The sequence below is a fragment of the Lampetra planeri genome, chromosome 63, assembly GCF_965212315.1.
Source record: "Lampetra planeri chromosome 63, kcLamPlan1.2.h2, whole genome shotgun sequence".
Lineage (NCBI taxonomy): Eukaryota > Metazoa > Chordata > Hyperoartia > Petromyzontiformes > Petromyzontidae > Lampetra > Lampetra planeri.
The window spans coordinates 3,831,767-3,852,201 of record NC_136169.1 but is presented as its reverse complement, the minus strand read 5'-3'; the positions used below and the strand labels follow the sequence as shown (position 1 = coordinate 3,852,201).

Here is a 20,435-nt window from a genome sequence, read left to right as displayed (position 1 = left end):
TACTTTTTAATAAATGTTTTCTCCTACAACATCAGAGTGCAGCGCCACATTAAATAAAACATGCTTCAAAGCGATTTTAAGCATTTTTTTTTATTTATTTTTTGGGGGGGGGGGGGGCAGAGCTTTGTGACGTCATATTTGAGGGGGGGTCTGACTTTTTGTGACGCCGTGTGACGAGGGGGGGGAGGAGGTATAAAATAGTCCAAAATCGCGTGACGTCATTATGGACGGCCTTTAAGTAACGACTTACATTGTTTCATCAAACCCTGCGCATTTATTCACATTTGCACACTTTTTCGTTGACGAATGAGAACCAACAAGGGGGGTGCAAGGCTGCAGTAAAGGTTAAGAGCCGCCACTTTAACGAGTACCCGGCGCGGTGCATCACCGTCGGCAGCGGGGAGACAAAGGCGGCCGAGCGTGGGGTTACGGACACACTGCCTCCTCCTTCTCGTCGCGCTGCTCGCTAACGGGGCACTTGCCCCAAACGGCCCCCCGTTAAAAGGCTACCTGGGGGACCTTTGTCTGCTCTTGTGGCTGCTGCTGCTGCTGCTGCAGCATCAACATCCCGCGCGCCAAGCGAGTGCTGGGCCAGCTGAACCGGTGCCGCACGTCGCAAGAGAAGCTGCTGTGTCTACGCAGCGCCGTGCACACAGTGCTACTCTCGCCCAGCCACAGAGGTGCTGCGTGCGTGTGTGTGTGTCTGGGAGTGAGTGAGTGGGTGTGTGTGTGTCTGGGTGAGTGAGTGTGTGTGTGTGTGTGCGTGTGTGTTGTGTGTGTGTGTCTGGGTGAGTGAGTGCGTGTGTGCACACGTCTGGGAGAGTGAGTGAGTTTGTGTGTGCTGTGTTTTCTGGGTGAGTGAGTGTGCGTGCATGTCTGGGTAGAGTGAGTGTGTGGGCTGTGTGTGTGTGTCTGGGTGAGTGAGCGAGTGAGTGCGCGTGTACGTCTGGGTGAGTGCGTGTGTGGTGCTATGTGTGCTGTGTGTGTGTCTGGGTCAGAGTGAGTGAGTGTGTGCGCTGCTGTGTGTGTGTGTCTGGGTCAGAGTGAGTGAGTGTGTGCGCTGCTGTGTGTGTATGTCTGGGCGAGAGCGAGTGTGTGTGTGTGTGTGTAACCCTACCTATCAAGCGACGAGACACGCGTGTGTGCCGCCATCTGACCCGTGTTCCCGCGCACAGTCAACGTCCAGGCGATGACGACGGACGACCTGCTGCCAATTCTCATCTTCCTCGTCGTCAAAACCGAAATCCCAAACTGGTGAGAGAACCCCTTCCTTATTGCTGCCAGTAGGTCTCATCGTGTGTCTGTGTGTCAATGGGATTGTGTGTGTGTGTGTGCGTGCGTGTGGCCTTAACGTGCACATAGCCAGGCACAAGCGCCGTGGTGATGTCACTGCCACTTAATGGCGAATGGCGGTTGTTGTGTTGGGGGAGCGGTAGTGTCGAAGGTTAGCGCGCGCGCTGCGCTACAAACCCGGCGACTCGAGTTCCATTCCCACTCTGCGATCAACAACAGCGGCGAATATTTGAACCAGTCCTGGGCCTCCCCTAGGTCGACTCGGCCCCAATTGAGTACTGCCTGGATTGGTGTGTAAACATCGCCACTGGGGAGACAAAGGCGGCCGGGCGTGGTGCTGGCCACCCACCCCCTCGTGTGCCGTGCCGGCCTTCATAGGTGCTGCTCGCTAACAGCACTTGCCCCTACAGTCTGTCCCGGCTATAACGGGGTGGGGGATCTTTGTCTTTATTCGTGTGTGTGTGCTGTGTGTGTGTGCGTGTGTGCGTGCGCGTGTGCTTGTGCGCGTGTTTGTGCGTGCGTGTGTGCGTGCGCGTGTGCGTGCGCGCGTTTGCAAGGCGCGCGAACCTGAGCTACGTGAAGAACCTGCGCTTCAGCGGGGGTCTGGAGGACGAGCTGGGCTACTGCCTCACCTCGTTTGAGGCCGCGGTGGAGCACATCCACGCGGGCATCCTGACTCCCGGGGTGAGCTCCACCTCCTCAGCATCGCCACGGCCGTGTGTGTGTCGTCGTCGCCCTGACCATCGTTGTCCCAGTGCATCGTCATCTCGGTCGGCTCGCCATCGTCATCGTCACCCTCGCGCTTATTCTCATCCCGTGTGCACAGGCGGGCGGCACGGGGTTGCCAGGCAACGGGTCTCCGTGGAGCTCGCCCGGCGGCGCCATCTCCCGCGCCCCGTCCGCCTGCGCCATCGACCTCCTCTTCGAGGTGACCGTCGCCCCCCGCTGGCTCCCCCATCCCATCCCGCGTCGCCATCGTCGCCCCCCCCCCGCCCCCGCCTGCTCCCCACCCTCTCTCACCTTGATCTGCTCTCCGTCCGTGCGGGCCGGCAGCTCGGCATGCCGGCACGGGAGGATCACCCCCCCCACCCCCCCCCCCAATCCCCCCCCCACCCCCCCCCCCATTGGTTGTTTTCCCCCGCCGCGGAAGACCGAGCCGTGCTGCCGGCGTCGCACGCGGTGGACGCAGCGTTACCGTCCACCCCTGGCCCTGCTTGGCTCCCCTTTCCGAGCCAGTTTTGGATGTCATCTTTGTTTGGTTCTGGCTTGGCTCGGATGTGCCAGTGGAAAAACACTCGTACCCTGCTGGCGCCACTCTGGTCGGCTTGGATGTGGCAGTGGATAATGACCCGAATGTTTATTGAACTTTTTAGCGCACCGCACGTAGCCATCCGTGCTCACCACGCTGGCCCCACTCTAGCTCGGCTCGGAAGTGTCAGTGGAAAACCACCCGTACCGAGCTGGCTCGGTTTAGATGTGCCAGTGGAAAAAGAGACGATGTACATCTGTGCCAAGCTCTGGCTAATTGCCAGGGTGCCCTCTCGTCCCGGCTGGCGTCGTGCGTGTGCAGTGCGTGGCGAGCGGCCCGCGACGAGGAGGTGTCGCGACTGCTGACGAGCGGGGAAGGAGGCGGCGGGGCGGACGCGGCGCTGTGCCACCCGCTGTGCTCGTGCGACTCGTGCGAGAGGATCGTGTCCGGGTGCGGCACCAACGCGCACACACCGTCGCGCGCACACACACACACGAACCAATGCCAATGCTCTCCATTCGGCGCTAAGCGATGGTGACGTCACCGCAGCGCCTGTGCCAGGCCAGGTGCACACGCACACACCCTTGTGTAGCCTTAGCAGACTGTTGGGGCAAGCGATGTTAGCAAGTGGCAGCACGTATGAAGGCCGGCATGGCGCTCGAGGGGGGTGGTGTGGGCCACACCTCGCCCAGGGCCGCTTTTGTCTCCCTACCGATGATGTTAGCTGCACACTGCAGCATTCGAGGCCGAGTCGACCTAGGAGAGGCTCAGGACCGGTTGGGATGATAATCGCCGTCGCACAGACGCACACCGTCGCACGAAACGACGACGATAACAACGACAGATTTTGTCAAATCTTAGCTTGACCCTAACCCCAAACAGTACGACGACAAATTGACCTTCTCTCCGTTGTTTGACCTTTGCCGGCTTCCCCCACCCCTGACCTCCCCCCCCTCCTTTGCTGCCCCCTTGACCCCATCGCAGGCGGCTGAACGACCCCTCGGTGGTGACGCCGTTTTCGCGCAACGACCACGGCCTCACGCCGCTGCACGTGGCCGCTCAGCACGGTCCGCGGCCACACCCCCCAACCCCTCCCCCCCACCCCCAGCCCCTCCACCCCAACCCCAGCCCCTCCCCCCCAACCCCAGCCCCTCCCCCCCAGCCCCTCCCCCCCACCCCCAACCCCTCCTGCCCACCCCCCACCCCCAACCCCCCAACCCCATCCCCAACCCCCACCCCCAACCCCTTCCCCCCCACCCCCAACCCCCCCCCCACCCCCAACCCCTTCCCACCCCCAACCCCCCCCAACCCCACCCCCAACCCCTCCCCCCCACCCCCAACCCCCCACCCCCAACCCCTCTCCCCCACCCCCATAGCCCCCCCCCCCTCGCCGCCACCGTCCCGCACATCGCTCGCTCCTCGTCCTCACGCGTGTTCTTGATCGCCACGTCGCCGTTCCACGCCAGCCGCTATTTGGCTGCTGCTTTGAATGTCCACGCGATGGTAAGCCGCTTGGGCGAGCCATCTTTCGCGATGGGCCAGGCCGCTTCCTGATAAAGAGCTGTGTGCGACTCAGTGGTTGCCTTGCCTGGTAAACAATTAAAACAAGTATAACCCGTAAAAACAAAGTTTTTCACTATAAATCCTTTATATGCGTGGCGGCTAGAGTCCTCTCGTCCTCTGGCTTGAGATGGCTGCCACCTATGGGTCAGATGATTGCAATGGCACCATTAAGCAATTGGTAATTAAATATAATATTTTTGTCCTAAAAAGTGTCAAATTTTGGAAAAAAATTTCACGAACATTAATTGTCACGCACAACGAGTCTGTGTGGAAAATGTCAGCTCGATTAGATCACGGGAAGTGGGTTAAAAAACGACCCGAAAGATTTGCACGGTCGTAAGCAAGCAAGCGCGCAAGTGAACTTAATATAAAGGATTTAAAAACAATAAAAATAGTTTAGCTTCGTTTTACGTGACCGCACGGGGCATCGGCCGGTGGTGCCGTCACGCGTTTACAGCGCAGCACGCGTTTATAAAAACGGTACGTTAAATTACGATCGTTACTCTTGTTGTCATTCATGCTTGTTCACACGGGCGAAGCCTTGCCGAGTCTCGGCACGTAATTTTCCAGGGAGGAGTCCTGCCTGTGACGCTCTTACCCACGCGCCAGCTGGACATCGGTGAAAAACAGCTTTTGTAGCTCATCGGATTCCTCCTGCAGTATAAATACAATATTTTGATAGTGAAGTTTTCGGAGTAGGGAGGGGTAGGGGATGGTGACGATGGCCACCGTGCGTTTCCCAGTTTTAAGAAATTGCGACGTACTTTTTAAAAAGTTTAGGCCTAACTTTGTGATGTCACTCCCCTCCCTACCTCCCTCCCCTTGCTCCCCTCCCTCCCTCGCTCCCTCCCTCGTTCCCCTCCCTCCCTCGCTCCCTTGCTCCCTCGCTCCCTCCCTCCCCTCCCCTCCCTCCCTCCCCTCCCTCGGTCACTCCCTCGCTCCCTCGCTCCCTCCCTCGCTCCCTCCCCTCCCCTCCCTCTCTCCCCTCCCTCCCTCCCTCGCTCCCCTCGCTCCCTCCCTCCCTGGCGGCGTGCAGGGCGCCTCTCCCTGCTGGAGCTGCTGCTGGCTGCGGGTGCGGTGGTGAACACGGTGGACTATCACGGCGCCTCGCCGCTCCACTCGGCCTGCTCACCGGGGCCACCAGGCTGCCGCGGTGAGCACGATCGCCGCCGCTTAGCGCCGCTGTTCATCACCGATTTCCAGGGGGGTTGGTGGCAGAGGTCGCAATCGGGTACCCGATACCCGTATCCTACCCGATACCCGGCTACCCGTTTGCGACCCTGGTGCGGCCGAGTACGGGTAGGCCGTGAGTCACTGGCGAGTTACCGTTTGTTACTCAATTCCCAACGTCTTGTCTCTTCTCACAATTCAAGTTCCTAGAATCAACCCACCCACGCCTGCAACATGGCTTCATCCCAGAGGTCGCAATCGCGACCCGATACCCGTACCCTGCCCGATACCCGGCCAGGTATCGGGCAGGGTACGGGTACCCGTTTGCGACTCTGGTGCGGCCGGGTATGGGTACGGGTAAGGAATCAAAACCCGTTTGCGACCTCTGGTTGGTAGGTGGTGGGAGGGTAGGGCCCACTTTCACCGATAGGACATCGTCCGCGTGAGGGCCCGCCACACGTCTGAAACCCATTGGGGATTTGACAGCAACCTGACGGCAAGGGGCGTTTTCACTTTTGTGCATTTGTCGTGGGCCGCACTCAAAGCAACCAGGGGTTGCCAGTGGCCCGCGGGCCTTGCGCTGACGCTGGCTCAAGTCCCACAGTTTGTCCGGGACGGTCCCAGGCGAGGTAGTTCACATCTCCTAGCCACCGTGATGATGATGATGACACTCTGTTCCGCTGTCCCCATATTCTTAGTCGTGGCTCGGCTCAGGCTTGACTTGGCTCAACTGAGCCGGCTCGAAGCCACGCCTGCCCGGAGCCGGCTCTGAGGACGGTCCCAGCCATTGCTGCGGGCCTTCAGTCGCCCTCCCTGGCCGCGTGTCGCCCTCCCCAGTAGAGACGGTCGAACGCTGCGCGTCTCATCCGCTGTCCCCCTCGTCGTCGTCGTCGTTGTCGCGTCTTCTCTTCCCGATGCAGCTGCTGCTTTTGGATCGCAACGCCAACCCGTCGGCCGAGGACATGAGCGGGAACACACCTCTGCACCTGGCCTGTGGAGGGGGCCACGAGGCGGTGAGAAAGGGTGGGGGGGGTGGGGGGTGTTACGGCGGAGAACGGGGCGAGAGGAAGAGCGATCGTAGCAGCGAGAGGAACGAGGTGGCCGGGTGGGGCCCCGGGGGGTCCTGACCGCCCTCGCAGCAGGGAGCGCCCCGGGTTCGATTCCAGACTGTGGCGCTTTTCTTTGTGGAGTTTGTGTGTTTTCTATCTCGCTGTCCACCTGTTCTGCGTGGGTCTCCTCTGGGGTTCTCTGGTTCCCTTCAATCGCTAAAACTAAATAAGTAATATTTGATAAAACTTTTTTTTAAAACACGCTTTTATGAAATGTACTGGTAATGGCAGAACTCCACGACTCCAGGAAGTGGCCCCAAAGCTTGCCATAACGTAAGAGACCGTGGCCAATTACAGCCAACGTCATTTAACTGTGGACAATTAGACTCAAGCCGAAACATAACATGTAAAAAAGAATCTTTAAAACATTTTATTTTTTATTTTTTTATTATATAATATAGTATTGTCATCAGTATGACATAAGTACCTGACCACGAAAAACGTGGCAGGCCAAAATCGCAGCATCCCAGTGTTGGTTAACATCTCCTAGCCACCGTGATGATGATGATGAGAGAGAGACGCAAACTCCAAATATACAGCAGCAGGCGTCAGGGTCGGGATCGAACCCACGACCTCCTGCGTACCCGGCGAGGTAGTTCACATCTCCCAGCCACCGTGATGATGCTGATGAGAGATAAAGACACGCAAACTCCAAATATACAGCAGGGGTCGGTATCGACCCCACGTCCTCCTGCACACCAGGCGAGCTGGTCAACATCTCCTTAGGCAGTGCGTCAAGCCCTTTCCTCTGCCTCCCGTGTGCGCGCGGCAGTGCGTGAAGGCCTTCCCCCTGCCTCCCGTGTGGTGGCGGCAGTGCGTGAAGGCCTTCCCCTGCCTCCCGTGTGGTGGCGGCAGTGCGTGAAGGCCTTCCCCTGCCTCCCGTGTGGTGGCGGCAGTGCGTGAAGGCCTTCCCCTGCCTCCCGTGTGGTGGCGGCAGTGCGTGAAGGCCTTCCCCTGCCTCCCGTGTGGTGGCGGCAGTGCGTGAAGGCCTTCCCCTGCCTCCCGTGTGGTGGCGGCAGTGCGTGAATCCCTTTCCCCCTGCCTCCCGTGTGCTGGCGGCAGTGCGTGAAGGCGCTGGTGTTCTTCAGCGCCCGGGGCCGCCACGTCGACCCCAGCGCTCAGAACGACCGCGGGGACTCGCCGCTGCACGTGGCGGCGCGCTGGGGCTACGAGCCTGTGGTGGCCTCCCTGCTGGAGGCCGGCGCCGCGCCCGACCTGCAGAACCGCGCCGGCGAGACGGCGCTCACGTGCGCGCTCAACTCGCGGGTGAGTGGAGGGGCCCCGTGCCTGCGTGAGCGCGTGAGCGCGTGAGCGCGTGAGCGCGTGAGCGCGCGTGAGCGCGTGAGCGCGCGTGAGCGCGTGAGCGCGTGAGCGCGTGTGAGCGCGTGAGCGCGTGAGCGCGCGTGAGCGCGTGAGCGCGCGATAGCGCGCGTGAGCGCGTGAGCGCGCGTGAGCGCGTGAGCGCGCGATAGCGCGCGTGAGCGCGTGAGCGCGCGATAGCACGCGTGAGAGCGTGAGTGAGTGCGAGAGCGTGAGTGAGTGCGTGAGCGCGTGAGCGTGTGGGCGTGTTGGCGTGTGATCGCGTGAGCGTGTGAGAGCACGCGTGAGAGCGTGAGTGAGTGCGTGAGCGCGTGGGCATGTGAGCGAGTGAGCGAGTGAGCGAGTGAGCGAGTGAGCGCGCGAGAGCACGTGTGAGCGTGTGAGCGCCAAGTAAGGCCCACTGAGCTACGTAGCTCCTTTTCAGAAGCTAACCGGCCTCAAGTGATAGCTCAACGAAGAGCTTATCACGTGGAAATGTACAGCAGCCAAATACTCGAAGCGCACATTTCTAAACATGAAGGGAGAAATTGGAGGATCCGGAGAAGCGGCACCGGCGGGCGCAGCGTTACCAGTCGACGCTGCTATATCAGGCGCTACAGGCGGCAGAGCGCTGTACGGCAAAATCCATTTTGGTTGTCGTACCGCACCATGGCGCTTCCTCCGTCCCACGCTCCCCCGCGTTGGCCAACCCATACCGACCGCCGCGGTGGAATGTGGCCAGCTGTGACCCTGACCACCCTGTGCGGTGCTCGGCACGGCGAGCCCTTCGGTGCGGCGGCAACAGCGACGTACGTTGAACTTCTTTCGCGCCGTACGTAGCCGGCCGTACCCGTCGCCCCCGTGCGGGCGTGACGGCGAGCAGCGTCCGTGTGGTTGTGCGGTCGTGGGTGACGGCACCGGCGGACGTGGCCGGGGCTTTACACGAGGTCGCCCTGTCGCCAGGCCAACGCAGCCCGACACCACCGCCGCGTCGCGAGCCTGAGAACCCGTGGGTGGAGTGGACTGGGGTTGGGAAAGCAGGGGGCCGTCGTCCAGAGGCTGTGTCTGATGTATTCCACACCCCCCTCACCCCCGTGTCTCTTCTGCAGGTCATGGCTCTGATCCACAATTCCAGTCCGCATTCTGACGAGGTGCGTTGGCCCCGGTTGAAAATCGGTGCTGCTGGTTGTGTGCGGGGAGTGGCGGCGCAGCGGCGGTGGTCAGCGCCACTGCGCCGCTACGAACCCGGCCACCCCGGGTTCGATTCCCCTTTACGGCCACTGCCGGTGACGATTATCTGAACCGGTCCTGGGCCTCCCCTAGGTCGACTCGGTCTCAATGAGTACCTGGTGCGGTGTATAGTAAACATCGCCACTGGGGAGACAGAGGCGGCTGGGCGTGATGTTGACTACCCACCCCCTCGTGTGCTGTTCCGGCCTTTATAGGTGCTCGCTAACAGCACTTGCCCCAACAGTTTGTTAAAGCTATACGGGGGATCTTTGTCTATTGGTGCTGGCAGTGGTGCTGGTGGTGCTGTTCTGCATGGATTTCCTCCATGTTCCATCGGTTTCTTGTCGTAACGAAATAACAAAGCAAACCCCCCATACATAATGGTGACAGCTGTTGGCCGAAATCACAACGTTACCTACAGGGCAGCATGGAGACGCTGCCCTGTCTCCACGCTGTCTCCACACCGCCCTGTCTCCACGCCGTCCTCATCTCTGTGACTGCCTTAGCGTTGGTCCTCCCTTTTTATTGTGCCCCAGCATTCGGCCCCGTACAACAGCACTGGCCTCACCACCGTCTTGTGCTATACACTACACTATACACTACACTATATACTGCACTATACACTACTACACTATACACTACTACACTATACACTACACTATACACTACACTATACACTACTACACTACACTATACACTGATACACTACACGATACACCACACTATATACTGCACTATACACTACTACACACTACTATACACTACACTATACACGACTACACTACACTATACACTACACTATACATTACACTATATACTGCAATACTATACACTACACTATTCACTGCACACTTTTCCCTGCAATCAAACTGGGGATCCTCCTATCGCCCACCACCCCAAACATCTCTCACCATTTCAGCCATCCAGCCCCTCAATAAGCAACTTGGTGGAGCTATCGTTTGTGGCCAGGTCGCTTAGGAAAAAGTGATATAGCTCAGTGAACCCTTATCTGGTAAAATAAAAACAATAGTTTAGTTTGTAGTTTTGTTACGTGACCCGGCTCTGTGCCCCCACCTCGGTCGCTTTCAGCCACCTGACAGCAGCAAGGCATCCGATAGGCCGTCGCCCTCGGCCAATCGGAGCCCAGATTGCAGCAGCAGCAGCCGGCGCTCATCGACGCTGTCGGACGCGTCGTCGTCGCTGTCGTCGTCGGCGACGATGCTGGAGACGCAAAGCGACGACGAGAAGAGCAGGGTGCGTGAGGTACGGGGTGGTGGTGGTGGTGGTTGGTGGTGGTGGTGGCTGGTGGTGGTGGTCGTAGCTGGTGGTGGCTGGTGGTGGTGGCTGGTGGTGGTTGGGGTGGTTGGTGCTGGTTGGCGCTGGTGATGGTGGTGGTGGGGCTTGTGGGGTTGGTGTGGTTGGTGGTGGTGATTCTGGTGGTTGGTGTGGTTGGTGGTGGTGCTGGTGCTAGTGGTGTTGCTGCTGCTGGTGGTTGCTAGTGGTGCTGGTGGTGGTGTGGTTGATGCTGGTGGTGGTGCTGGTGGTGCTGGTGGTGGTGATTGTTGGTTGTGGTGGTGCTGGCGGTGGTTGGTTGTGGTGGTGCTGGTGGTGGTTGATTGTGGTGGTGGTGTTGGTGATGGTTGTGGTGGTGATGGTTGTAGTGGTGCTGGTGGTGTTGGTTGTGGTGGTGCTGCTGGTTGTTCAGCCCAGCCGTTGTTATTCCAGCGGCGCTACAATCACAACATAATGGCCATCATCGTCGTCATCACTATCGTCATCACTATCGTCGCCATCATCGTTATCGTCATCATCGTTTCCGTCGTCATCGCAAACCGCCGCCGTCATCTGGCTGGGTAACCGACCGCGCGGCTTTCTGCGGCTGTGCTACGCGCGCGTGCCGTGTGTGCAGGTGGAGCGCCTGCTCAAGGCCGTGGCCGACGGGGACCTCGTCATGGTGAGCGCTCTGCCCCGCGTGGGCCCGGCCGTGGCGAGCTGGCGGTGATCGGTTACCGCGGTTATCGCGACTCCCTCCCTGTGCGGGTCTGTGGGTGCCTGCGCAAGTCTGTTGGTATCTACGCGAGTCTACGGGTCTCTCTTTGGGTCTGCGGGTCTCGGAGTCTGTGGGTCACTCTGTGAGTCTGTGGGTCTCGGAGTGTAGGTCATGTGAATCTGTGGGTTTCGGAGTCTAGGTCATGTGAATCTGTGGGTCTCGGAGTCTGTGGGTCACTGAGTGTGGGTCTCTGCCAGTCCGTGTGAGAGGTAGGAGAGTGCGTGGAGGGGAGTCGAGTGAGATGAGAGGGGAGAGGCAGGAGAGTGCGTGGAGGGGAGTAGAGTGAGTTGAGAGGGGAGAGGTAGGAGAGTGCGTGGAGGGGAGTCGAGTGAGATGAGAGGGGAGAGGTAGGAGAGTGCGTGGAGGGGAGTAGAGTGAGATGAGAGGGGAGAGGTAGGAGAGTGCGTGGAGGGGAGTAGAGTGAGATGAGAGGGGAGAGGTAGGAGAGTGCGTGGAGGGGAGTAGAGTGAGATGAGAGGGGAGAGGCAAGAGATGTCTCCGGCTATGATCACGTGGCTTAACAGGACTGTGCGTGGTGTGTCCGCCTCCCCTCCCCGTGCGGTTCCCGCTGGGCACAGACGCGCTTCCTGCTGGGCTGGACAGACGACAGCGACGAGAGTGACACAGAGGCGTTCCCCCCGATGTTTCAGCTGTGCCACCCGCTGTGCCAGTGCGCGACGTGCCAGCCTCAACAGAGGGTAAGTGCACTCGCAACGACAAAGGAGAAGATCTCCCCCCCCACAGCCTTGGCAGACTTTTGGGGCAAGTGCTGTTGGCGAGTAGCGTTAGCAAATTTTTTGGTGGCCAGCACCATGCCCGGCCACCTTTGTCCCCCCCCTCCCCCGATGTTATAAACACCGCACCAGGTACTCGCTTAAGTCTGAGTCGACCTACGTGGGGTCCAGGGACCGGTTCGGATATTCGCCACCGATGTTTAGCTGTGCCTGGGAATCGAACTCGGGTCGCCGGGTTTGTGGCGGGGAGTGCGCTGACCACTGTGGCAAAGCGATTGGTGGCTGCACCTGGAACATTTACTTACAGTGTTTGGCTGCGGTACGTTTTCACGCGATGATAACACTGGTCAAAAAATTCTGGCCTGGACTTTTGCAGCTGTTTTAGACTAATTTCAGGGTGCTGATTCCAAACCTGATCTCAGATTTGCTCTATCACATCTCATTTTTATGCTATCGGCATACTCCGTTTTCATTGATTTTACCCGAAATTAACTCTGTCACTTATGATTGCAAGTTGTTGCGAGTCAGTGACTGCTTTAGTGTTAAAATATGGTGCTGTATTTTTAGGATAGCGGTAGCGCAGCGGGTAGCGCTACGCTGCGCTACGAACCCGGCGACCCGAGTTCGATTCCTGCTCAAAGGCCACCAACACTGCCAGTGACGATTTATTATAACCAGTCCTGGGCCTCCCCTAGGTCGACTCGGCCTCAAACCAGTACCTGGTGCGGTGTGTAAACATGGCCACTGGGGAGACAAATGCGGCTGGGCGTGGTGCTGGCCACCCACCCCCTCGTGCACCGTGCCGGCCTTCATAGGTACTGCTCGCTAACAGCACTTGCCCCTACAGTCTGTTAAACCGATACAGGGGATATTTGTCTGTTGTGTGCACGTGTACATGTGCGTGTTGTGCATAAGCCAGTCATCTCAGTCAACCCGTGGCACCTGACTCTGTCCCGTGACCTCTTTGCTAGTTCGACACTTCACGTGACCGTAAAGTGCACACAGCCTGGCACGGTCACTTAATGACGAATGACGGTTGTTGTTGTCGTGCGCGTGTGGGTGTGTATGTGTGTACGTGCGTGTGCACGTGTGTGTGTGAATGTGTGTGTTTGTGCACGTCTGTGTGTGTGCGTGTGCACGTGTGTGTGTGTATGTGTGTACGTGTGTGTGTGTGCACGTGTGTGTATGTGTGTGTGTGCGCGTGTGCGCGTGTGTGTGTGCACGTGTGTGTGTGTGTGCACGTGTGTGTGTGTGCACGTGTGTGTTTGTGTGCGTGTGTGTGCGTGAGTGTGTATGTGTGCGCGTGTGCACGTGTGTGTTTGTGTGCGTGTGCACGTGTGCATTTGTGCGTGTGTTTGTGCGCGTGTGCACGTGTGTGTTTGTGTGCGTGTGCACGGGTGTGTGTGTGTGAATGTGTGTACGCGCGTGTGTGTGTGTGTGCGCGTATGTGTGCGTGCGTGTGTGTGTGTGCGTGTGTGCGCGTGTCCACGGCACAGCGGGCGTCGCTGCTGTCGTCCTCGGGGCTCTCGGTGAACGCGAGCGACCGGGACGGCCTCACGCCGCTCCACGCGGCCTGCGCCAACGTCGGCGCCGCTGCCCAGCTCACGAGCGCCCTGCTGCGGCACGGCGCCGACCCTGACGTCGGCACGCACCGCAACGGCCACACCCCGCTGCACACCGCGGCCCGGCTGGGCCTGGCGCAGGTGGGGGTGGGCGAGTGGGTCGGGTGCGGTTAGTGAGTGGGTGGGGGTGTGTGTGGGTGGGTGGGGGTGTGGGTGGGTGGGGGTGTGAGTGGGTGGGGGTGTGAGTGGGTGGGGGTGTGAGTGGGTGGGTGGGTGGATGGATGAGTTGGTGGGGGTGTGTGTGGGTGGGTGGGGGTGTGAGTGGGTGGATGGGTGGATGAGTGGGTGGGGGTGTGTGTGGGGGTGTGTGTGGATGAGTGGGTGGGGGTGTGTGAGTGGGTGGGTGGGGGGTGTGAGTGGGTGGGTGGGGGTGTGAGTGGGTGGATGAGTGGGTGGGGGGTGTGAGTGGATGAGTGGGTCGGGGTGTGAGTGGGTGGATGAGTAGGTGGGGGTGTGTGTGGGTGGGTGGGAGTGTGAGTGGATGGATAGGTGGATGAGTGAGTGGGGGTGTGAGTGGGTGGATGAGTTGGTGGGGGTGTGGGTGGGTGGATGGGAGTGTGAGTGGATGAGTGGTTGGGGGTGTGAGTGGGTGGGGTTGTGAGTGAGTGGGGGTGTGAGCGGGTGGGTCGCTGTGTATCCGTGTGTCGGTGACCAGGTGGCCGACATCCTCCTGGAGCACGGGGCAAAGGTCAACAAGCGCGACCGCGATGGGAACACCCCGCTCCACCTGGCGTGCGTCGCCCCCTCGGCTCTCACTGTGCTGCTCCTCGTACAGGTGACGATCTCCTCCTCCTCCCTCCTCCTTCCTTCCTCCTCCCTCCTCCTCCTCTATTCGACGGGAGAAGCCGGCAGCGGGACGTCCAGGTTGGCCTCCCGCTCGGTGGCTCCCGGAGACGCCGAGTGGGGGAAAGGACGTGGCCTCTCGCAGCCAATGTGAGCGGCAGGGCAGATGGACGCGATTCTTGCCCGTAGGCGCCCCTACTCGCCCGTACACGCGCCTACTCGCATACCCATCGACTTGCCCATACACACCCATACACACCCATACACACCTATACACCCATGCACACCTATACACCCCTATACACCCATACACACCCATACACACCTATACACCCATACACACCCATCGACTTGCCCATACACACCATACACACCTATACACGCACACATACACGCACATGCCTGCACCTCTCGAGACACACACCTACACCTGTATAGACACACACCTCGAGCGGCATAGGATGCACGGCCGCCATCGTCACCACGTGTGCGTCGCCGCGTGTGCTTTGCCATGTGCTTTGCCATGTGCTTTGCCATGTGCTCGTTGCCATGTGCTCGTTGCCACGTGCTCGTTGCCATCTGCGTCACCGCGTATTCGTTGCCATGTGCGTTGCCGCGTGTTCGTTGCCGTGTACTTTGCCATGTGCTTTGCCACGTGCTCGTTGCCATGTGCGTCACCGCGTATTCGTTGCCATGTGCGTTGCCGCGTGTTCGTTGCCGTGTGCTTTGCCATGTGCTTTGCCACGTGCTCGTTGCCATGTGCGTCACCGCGTATTCGTTGCCACGTGCGTTGCCACGTGTCCGTTGCCTGCCGCAGCACGGTGCCAGCGCGTGCCTGGTGAACCGGCGCGGGGATTCGGCGCTGCACGAGGCGGCGCGAGCAGGCAGCGCCGACGCCGTGCGGGCGCTGCTCTACGCCGGCGCCAGCGCCGCCGTCAAGAACCGCCAGCAGCGCACGCCGGCGCAGCTCGCAGTGGTGAGGGGGGGGGGGGGGTTGGTGAGGGTCACCGGGGGGGGGGGGGGGGGGATGGTGAAGGACCGGGGGGGGGGAGTTGGTGAAGGTACACCGGGGGGGGGGGGGCTGGTGAAGGGTCACGGGGGGGGGGGTTGGTGAAGGACCGGGGGGGGGGTTGGTGAAGGTACACCGGTGGGGGGGGGGGGGGGTGGTGAAGGGTCACGGGGGGGGGGTTGGTGAAGGTACACCGGTGGGGGGGGGGGGGTGGTGAAGGGTCACGGGGGGGGGGGTTGGTGAGGGACCGGGGGGGGGGGGGTTGGTGAAGGTACACCGGTGTGGGGGGGGGGGGTGGTGAAGGACCACGGGGGGGTGGTGGTGAGTGGGTCTAAGCTCGAGTTCCTCTGCACATTTTCCACCACCCCCCACCACCCCCCACCACCCCCCACCCCCCACCACCCCCCACCACCCCCCACCCCCCTCCACCACCACTCCCCACCACCACTCCCCTCTTCCCAAATGCAGGAGCAGGAGGTGCTGGAGCTACTGGAGAGAGCGGAGGCGGAGGAGAGGGGGTCCGAGGTGGACGGCCGTGAGGGTGGGGGGCCCCGCGCCCCGCCGGGAGTTGGGCACGGCGCTGCTGTTGGCGCCCGGCGCCACCGCAGCGGTACGCCGTGGCGGGCGGTGGGGGTGGCTCCGCGCCGGCGGCGTCGTTCGGAGGGGACAGCGCCATCGTCATCATCATTATCACCATCATCATGACCATCATTATCACCATCATTACCATCATTCATCATCGCCATCATTACCATTATCACCATCATGATCATCACCATCGTCATTGCCACTGTTATCAACATCATTACCATTATCACCATCATCATGACCATCATTATCATCACCATCATTACCATCATTCATCATCGCCATCATTACCATTATCACCATTATGATCATCACCATCGTCATTGCCACTGTTATCAACATCATTACCATTATCACCATCATCATGACCATCATTACCATTATCACCATCATCATTACCATCATCATTATCATCACCATCATTACCATTATCACCATCATTACCATCATCGCCATCATCATTACCATTATCATCACCATTATCATCATTATGATCATCACCGTCATCATTACCACCGTCATCAACATCATTACCATCATCATTACCATCATCATTACCATTATCACCACCATTATCACCATCGTTACCATTATTACCGTAACCATTATCATCACCATCATCATTACCATTATCGCCATCACGATCATCATCACCATTATCACCATCATCACCATCGTCACCATTATCACCATTATCACCATCATCACCATTATCACCATCGTCACCATCATCACCATCGTCACCATCGTCACCATTATCACCATCGTCACCATTATCACCATCGTCACCATCATCACCATCATCACCATCGTCACCATCGTCACCATCGTCACCATTATCACCATCGTCACCATTATCACCATCGTCACCATCATCACCATCGTCACCATCATCACCATCGTCACCATCGTCACCATTGTCACCATCGTCACCATTATCACCATCGTCACCATTATCACCATCTATCCGGCCAAGCAAGCTTCTTGGGTATGATGCGGTGGCTGGGCGTGGGGGCAACACGACCCAGCCAACACGACCCAGCCAACACGACCCAGCCAACACGACCCAGCCAACACGACCCAGCCAACACGACCCAGCCAACACGACCCAGCCAACACGACCCAGCCAACACGACCCAGCCAACACGACCCAGCCAACACGACCCAGCCAACACGACCCAGCCAACACGACCCAGCCAACACGACCCAGCCAACACGACCCAGCCAACACGACCCAGCCAACACGACCCAGCCAACACGACCCAGCCAACACGACCCAGCCAACACGACCCAGCCAACACGACCCAGCCAACACGACCCAGCCAACACGACCCAGCCAACACGACCCAACCAACACAGCCTCTTTCCCTGGGGGGGAGCTCACTGGTGATGGGGACTGTACACATCTCTTTCAAGGGTCTGCACATAATCCAGTCTGGTTACACATGGACCCAAACAAAGACGAAGATCCCCCGTATAGCCTGTAACAGCCCGTAGGGCCAAGTGCTGTTATCAAGCAGCACCTATGAAGGCACACGAGGGGGTTGGTAGTCGGCACCACATCCGGCCTATGTTTACACACCGCACCAGGTCCTCGTTTGAGGCCGAGTCGACCGAGGGGAGGCCCAGGACCGGTTCAGATAATCGTCACTGATTTTGTCCGTGAGCGAGAGATTCGATCTCTGGTCACCAGGTTCGTAGCGCAGCGCACTAACCACTACACCACCGTTCCCCCACCAGCACTCTACACACGTACGCACACGTACGCACGCGTACGCACGCGTACGCACACGTACGCACACGCGCACACGTACGTGTGCGTACACTGACACCGTCTCGTGGTTGTGTGCGGCAGTGAGGAGCCTGTTCGAGGCGGTGGATGAGGACGACTACGACGCGGAGAGGACTCGCCTCTCGCTCGCCAGCGCCTCCTTTGACAAGTGCGTGCCAACGCGTGTGTGTGTGTGCGTGCCAACGCGTGTGTGTGTGCGCGTGCCAACGCGCGTGTGTGTGTGTGCGCGTGCCAACGCGCATGTGTGTGTGTGCGCGTGCCAACACGTTTGTGCGTGCCAACGCGTGTGTGCGTGCCAACACGTGTGTGTGCGCGTGCCAACGCGTGTGTGTGTGTGTGCGTGCCAACGCGTGTGTGTGTGCGCGTGCCAACGCGCGTGTGTGTGTGTGCGCGTGCCAACGCGCATGTGTGTGTGTGCGCGTGCCAACACGTTTGTGCGTGCCAACGCGTGTGTGCGTGCCAACACGTGTGTCTGCGCGTGCCAACGCGTGTGTGTGTGTGTGCGTGCCAACGCGTGTGTGTGCGTGCCAACGTGCGTGTGTGTGTGTGCGTGCCAATGCGCGTGTGTGCGTGTGTGCCAACGCGTGTGTGTGTGTGCGCGCGTGCCAACACGTGTGTGTGTGCGTGTGTGCCAACGCGTGTGTGTGTGCGCGCGTGCCAACACGTCCGTGTGTGTGTGTGTGTGCGTGCCAACGTGTGTGTGTGCGTGCGCGTGTCGCTGTGTGGGAGGGAGCGGTGGCACAGTGGTTGGCGCACGACGCCAGGATCCCGGCGACCCGAGTTCGATTCCCCGCTACGCGGCTAACAGCCGCGTCGTACCTCAGTGGCGAGATGTTATTTCCCTGATCTGGTATGCAGGAGGTTCGATCCTGGCCCTGATGCGTTGTGTATTTGGAGTTTTGCGCGTTTTCTCTCTCCCCGTGGTCACGTGGATTATTCTCCGGGTCCTCCGGTTTTTCCCCATCCACATTTTGAGTATTTGTCTGCGATAAACTTCCACGTGATGATTAGCCACCTTCGTTGAGCTTTCATTTATCGCCAGGTGACTTCTGAAGAAAGAGACGTATAGCTTAGTGGGCCTTGCCTGGTCAAATTAACAGCACTTGCCCCAACAGCCGTTACAGGCTATACGGGAGGGGATCTTTGTGTTTGTTTGGTTTTATGTACGTTTTATGTGTGTGTGTGTGCGTGCGTGTTTGTCGGGGTGCGACGCTCACAACGAGCTGAGCGCTGAGTGCCGAAAACGCAGCAAGCTGGCACAGTAGGGGGCACAGTTGCGTGCATCAGCCAGTCATCTCGGTCAATCGACCTGTGGCACCTGCTGGGTCTGTCCCGTGACCTCCTGCCAGCGGGCGTTCGACGCTTAACCTGGCCTTAAAGTGCACCCAGCCTGGCACAGGTGCCGTGGCGACGTCACCTCCGCTTAGCGGCGGATGGCGGTTGCCGTTGGGGGAGGGACGACGCAGTTGATTAAACTCCCTGCGTTACCCGAGTTCGAATACCCCGACCTTGACGAAGTTCGCGCGATCGTTTTGACTCCCCCCTCCCCTGCCACCCCCGCACAGCTCCAAGCACCCACGGCGATCGCCCGCCCCCGCCGACCCCCAGGACGTCCCGTCGGCCGACGGCTGCCCTGCGTCCGCCGCTCCGACGGAGCGACCCGCCGAGCCCGGGCGGGACGGAGGTGACCCACCGCCGCCAACGCCGTCACCGCCGCCGTCGTCACCGCCATTGTCACCGCCGTCGTCACCGCCGCCACCATCGCCGCCCTCTCCCGGCGTGGACGCCGTCGCCTGAGCCGACGTCCGCGACGTCGTCCGTCGCGAAGAGAGACGCTTGCGGAAGAAGATGGGGGAGCGCGCGCCGCTCGGCGGACGGGGGCGGTGGTGGGGGGGAAACTTGAATTGGGGAATCTGGCCCAGGGAAAAGAAAAAAAGGAAGCCTTAAAAGAGCCAGGAACCGTTTTATCTTTGCGAGTTTGTGGTCACACAGCTGCTATGTTCACGACGCGCGCGTGTCATGCTGACGGCGCGCGTGAGAGACGAGAGATAGAGAGAGTCCAGGGCGGGTTGTTGTTTTATAATATGGCGGCGGGCGCGTGGATAATATATTTTTTTTAAGTTTGCGAATCAGGGCGACGACGACGACGACGACGACGACGACGACAACGACCGTGCATGGCGGGGGAGGAGGGGGTGTGTGGTGGTCCCCTCGTGTATTTAAGCGCCGACGCGCACACTCGCTCGTCCGCCTCGTTTGCGCTTTCGTCGGTGAACTTTTTGCGACGCTCGCAGCGAAATGTCTCTTTCGCCGCCCGCCCCCCCCGCCCCCCCCCCCCAGCTGGACGAGACCCCGGGCCAACGGACGTTGACCCCCGGGCCACGGACGTTGACCCCCGGGCCACGGACGTTGAGCCCCGGCAAACGGACGTTGACCCCCGGGCCACGGACGTTGACCCCCGGGCCACGGACGTTGACCCCCGGGCCACGGACGTTGACCCCCGGCAAAACGGACGTTGACCCCCGGGCCACGGACGTTGACCCCCGGGCCACGGACGTTGACCCCCGGGCCACGGACGTTGACCCCCGGGCCACGGACGTTGACCCCCGGCAAACGGACGTTGACCCCCGGCAAACGGACGTTGACCCGACCTCTCGCGTCGACCAGCCGGGAGGGGAAGGGCTACGGGGGGACATGGCTGACGCCATGAGGGAGCTCGCTTAAAACTCTCAATTTCTGCTGTTGAGACTCAGAGGCTCGAAAGCCTGGTCCAGAGTGTGTTTACCCAGGTGCTGCTGGATAATAATTTACTCTACACGCGCGATGTTGATTCTAAATATGGGGAGAGAGGCGGAAACTGGAGGACCCGCAGGAAAAAATCCACACCAACACTCCATATCTACAGCAGGCGTCAGGGTCGGGATCAAACCCACGACCTCCTGTA

General features: G+C 59.8%; 1 protein-coding gene across 1 annotated transcript in view; it reads left to right on the top strand.

Moving 5' to 3' along the window:
- The window catches only part of ANKRD27 (ankyrin repeat domain 27), a 30,340-nt gene extending 10,909 nt beyond the window's left edge, over nucleotides 1-19,431 (top strand). The window contains 21 exon segments of the mRNA XM_078619395.1: nucleotides 559-680; nucleotides 1,176-1,254; nucleotides 1,851-1,977; nucleotides 2,120-2,221; nucleotides 2,864-2,878; nucleotides 2,880-2,992; nucleotides 3,527-3,609; nucleotides 5,142-5,236; nucleotides 5,238-5,258; nucleotides 6,196-6,288; nucleotides 7,447-7,650; nucleotides 8,793-8,834; nucleotides 10,003-10,176; nucleotides 10,823-10,867; nucleotides 11,542-11,661; nucleotides 13,194-13,400; nucleotides 13,975-14,094; nucleotides 14,920-15,078; nucleotides 15,580-15,721; nucleotides 17,555-17,639; nucleotides 19,057-19,431. Coding sequence (XP_078475521.1) covers nucleotides 559-680; nucleotides 1,176-1,254; nucleotides 1,851-1,977; nucleotides 2,120-2,221; nucleotides 2,864-2,878; nucleotides 2,880-2,992; nucleotides 3,527-3,609; nucleotides 5,142-5,236; nucleotides 5,238-5,258; nucleotides 6,196-6,288; nucleotides 7,447-7,650; nucleotides 8,793-8,834; nucleotides 10,003-10,176; nucleotides 10,823-10,867; nucleotides 11,542-11,661; nucleotides 13,194-13,400; nucleotides 13,975-14,094; nucleotides 14,920-15,078; nucleotides 15,580-15,721; nucleotides 17,555-17,639; nucleotides 19,057-19,288 — 2,380 coding nt within the window. The 3' untranslated portion in view covers nucleotides 19,289-19,431.
- The last annotated feature ends 1,004 nt before the right edge of the window (nucleotides 19,432-20,435 follow it).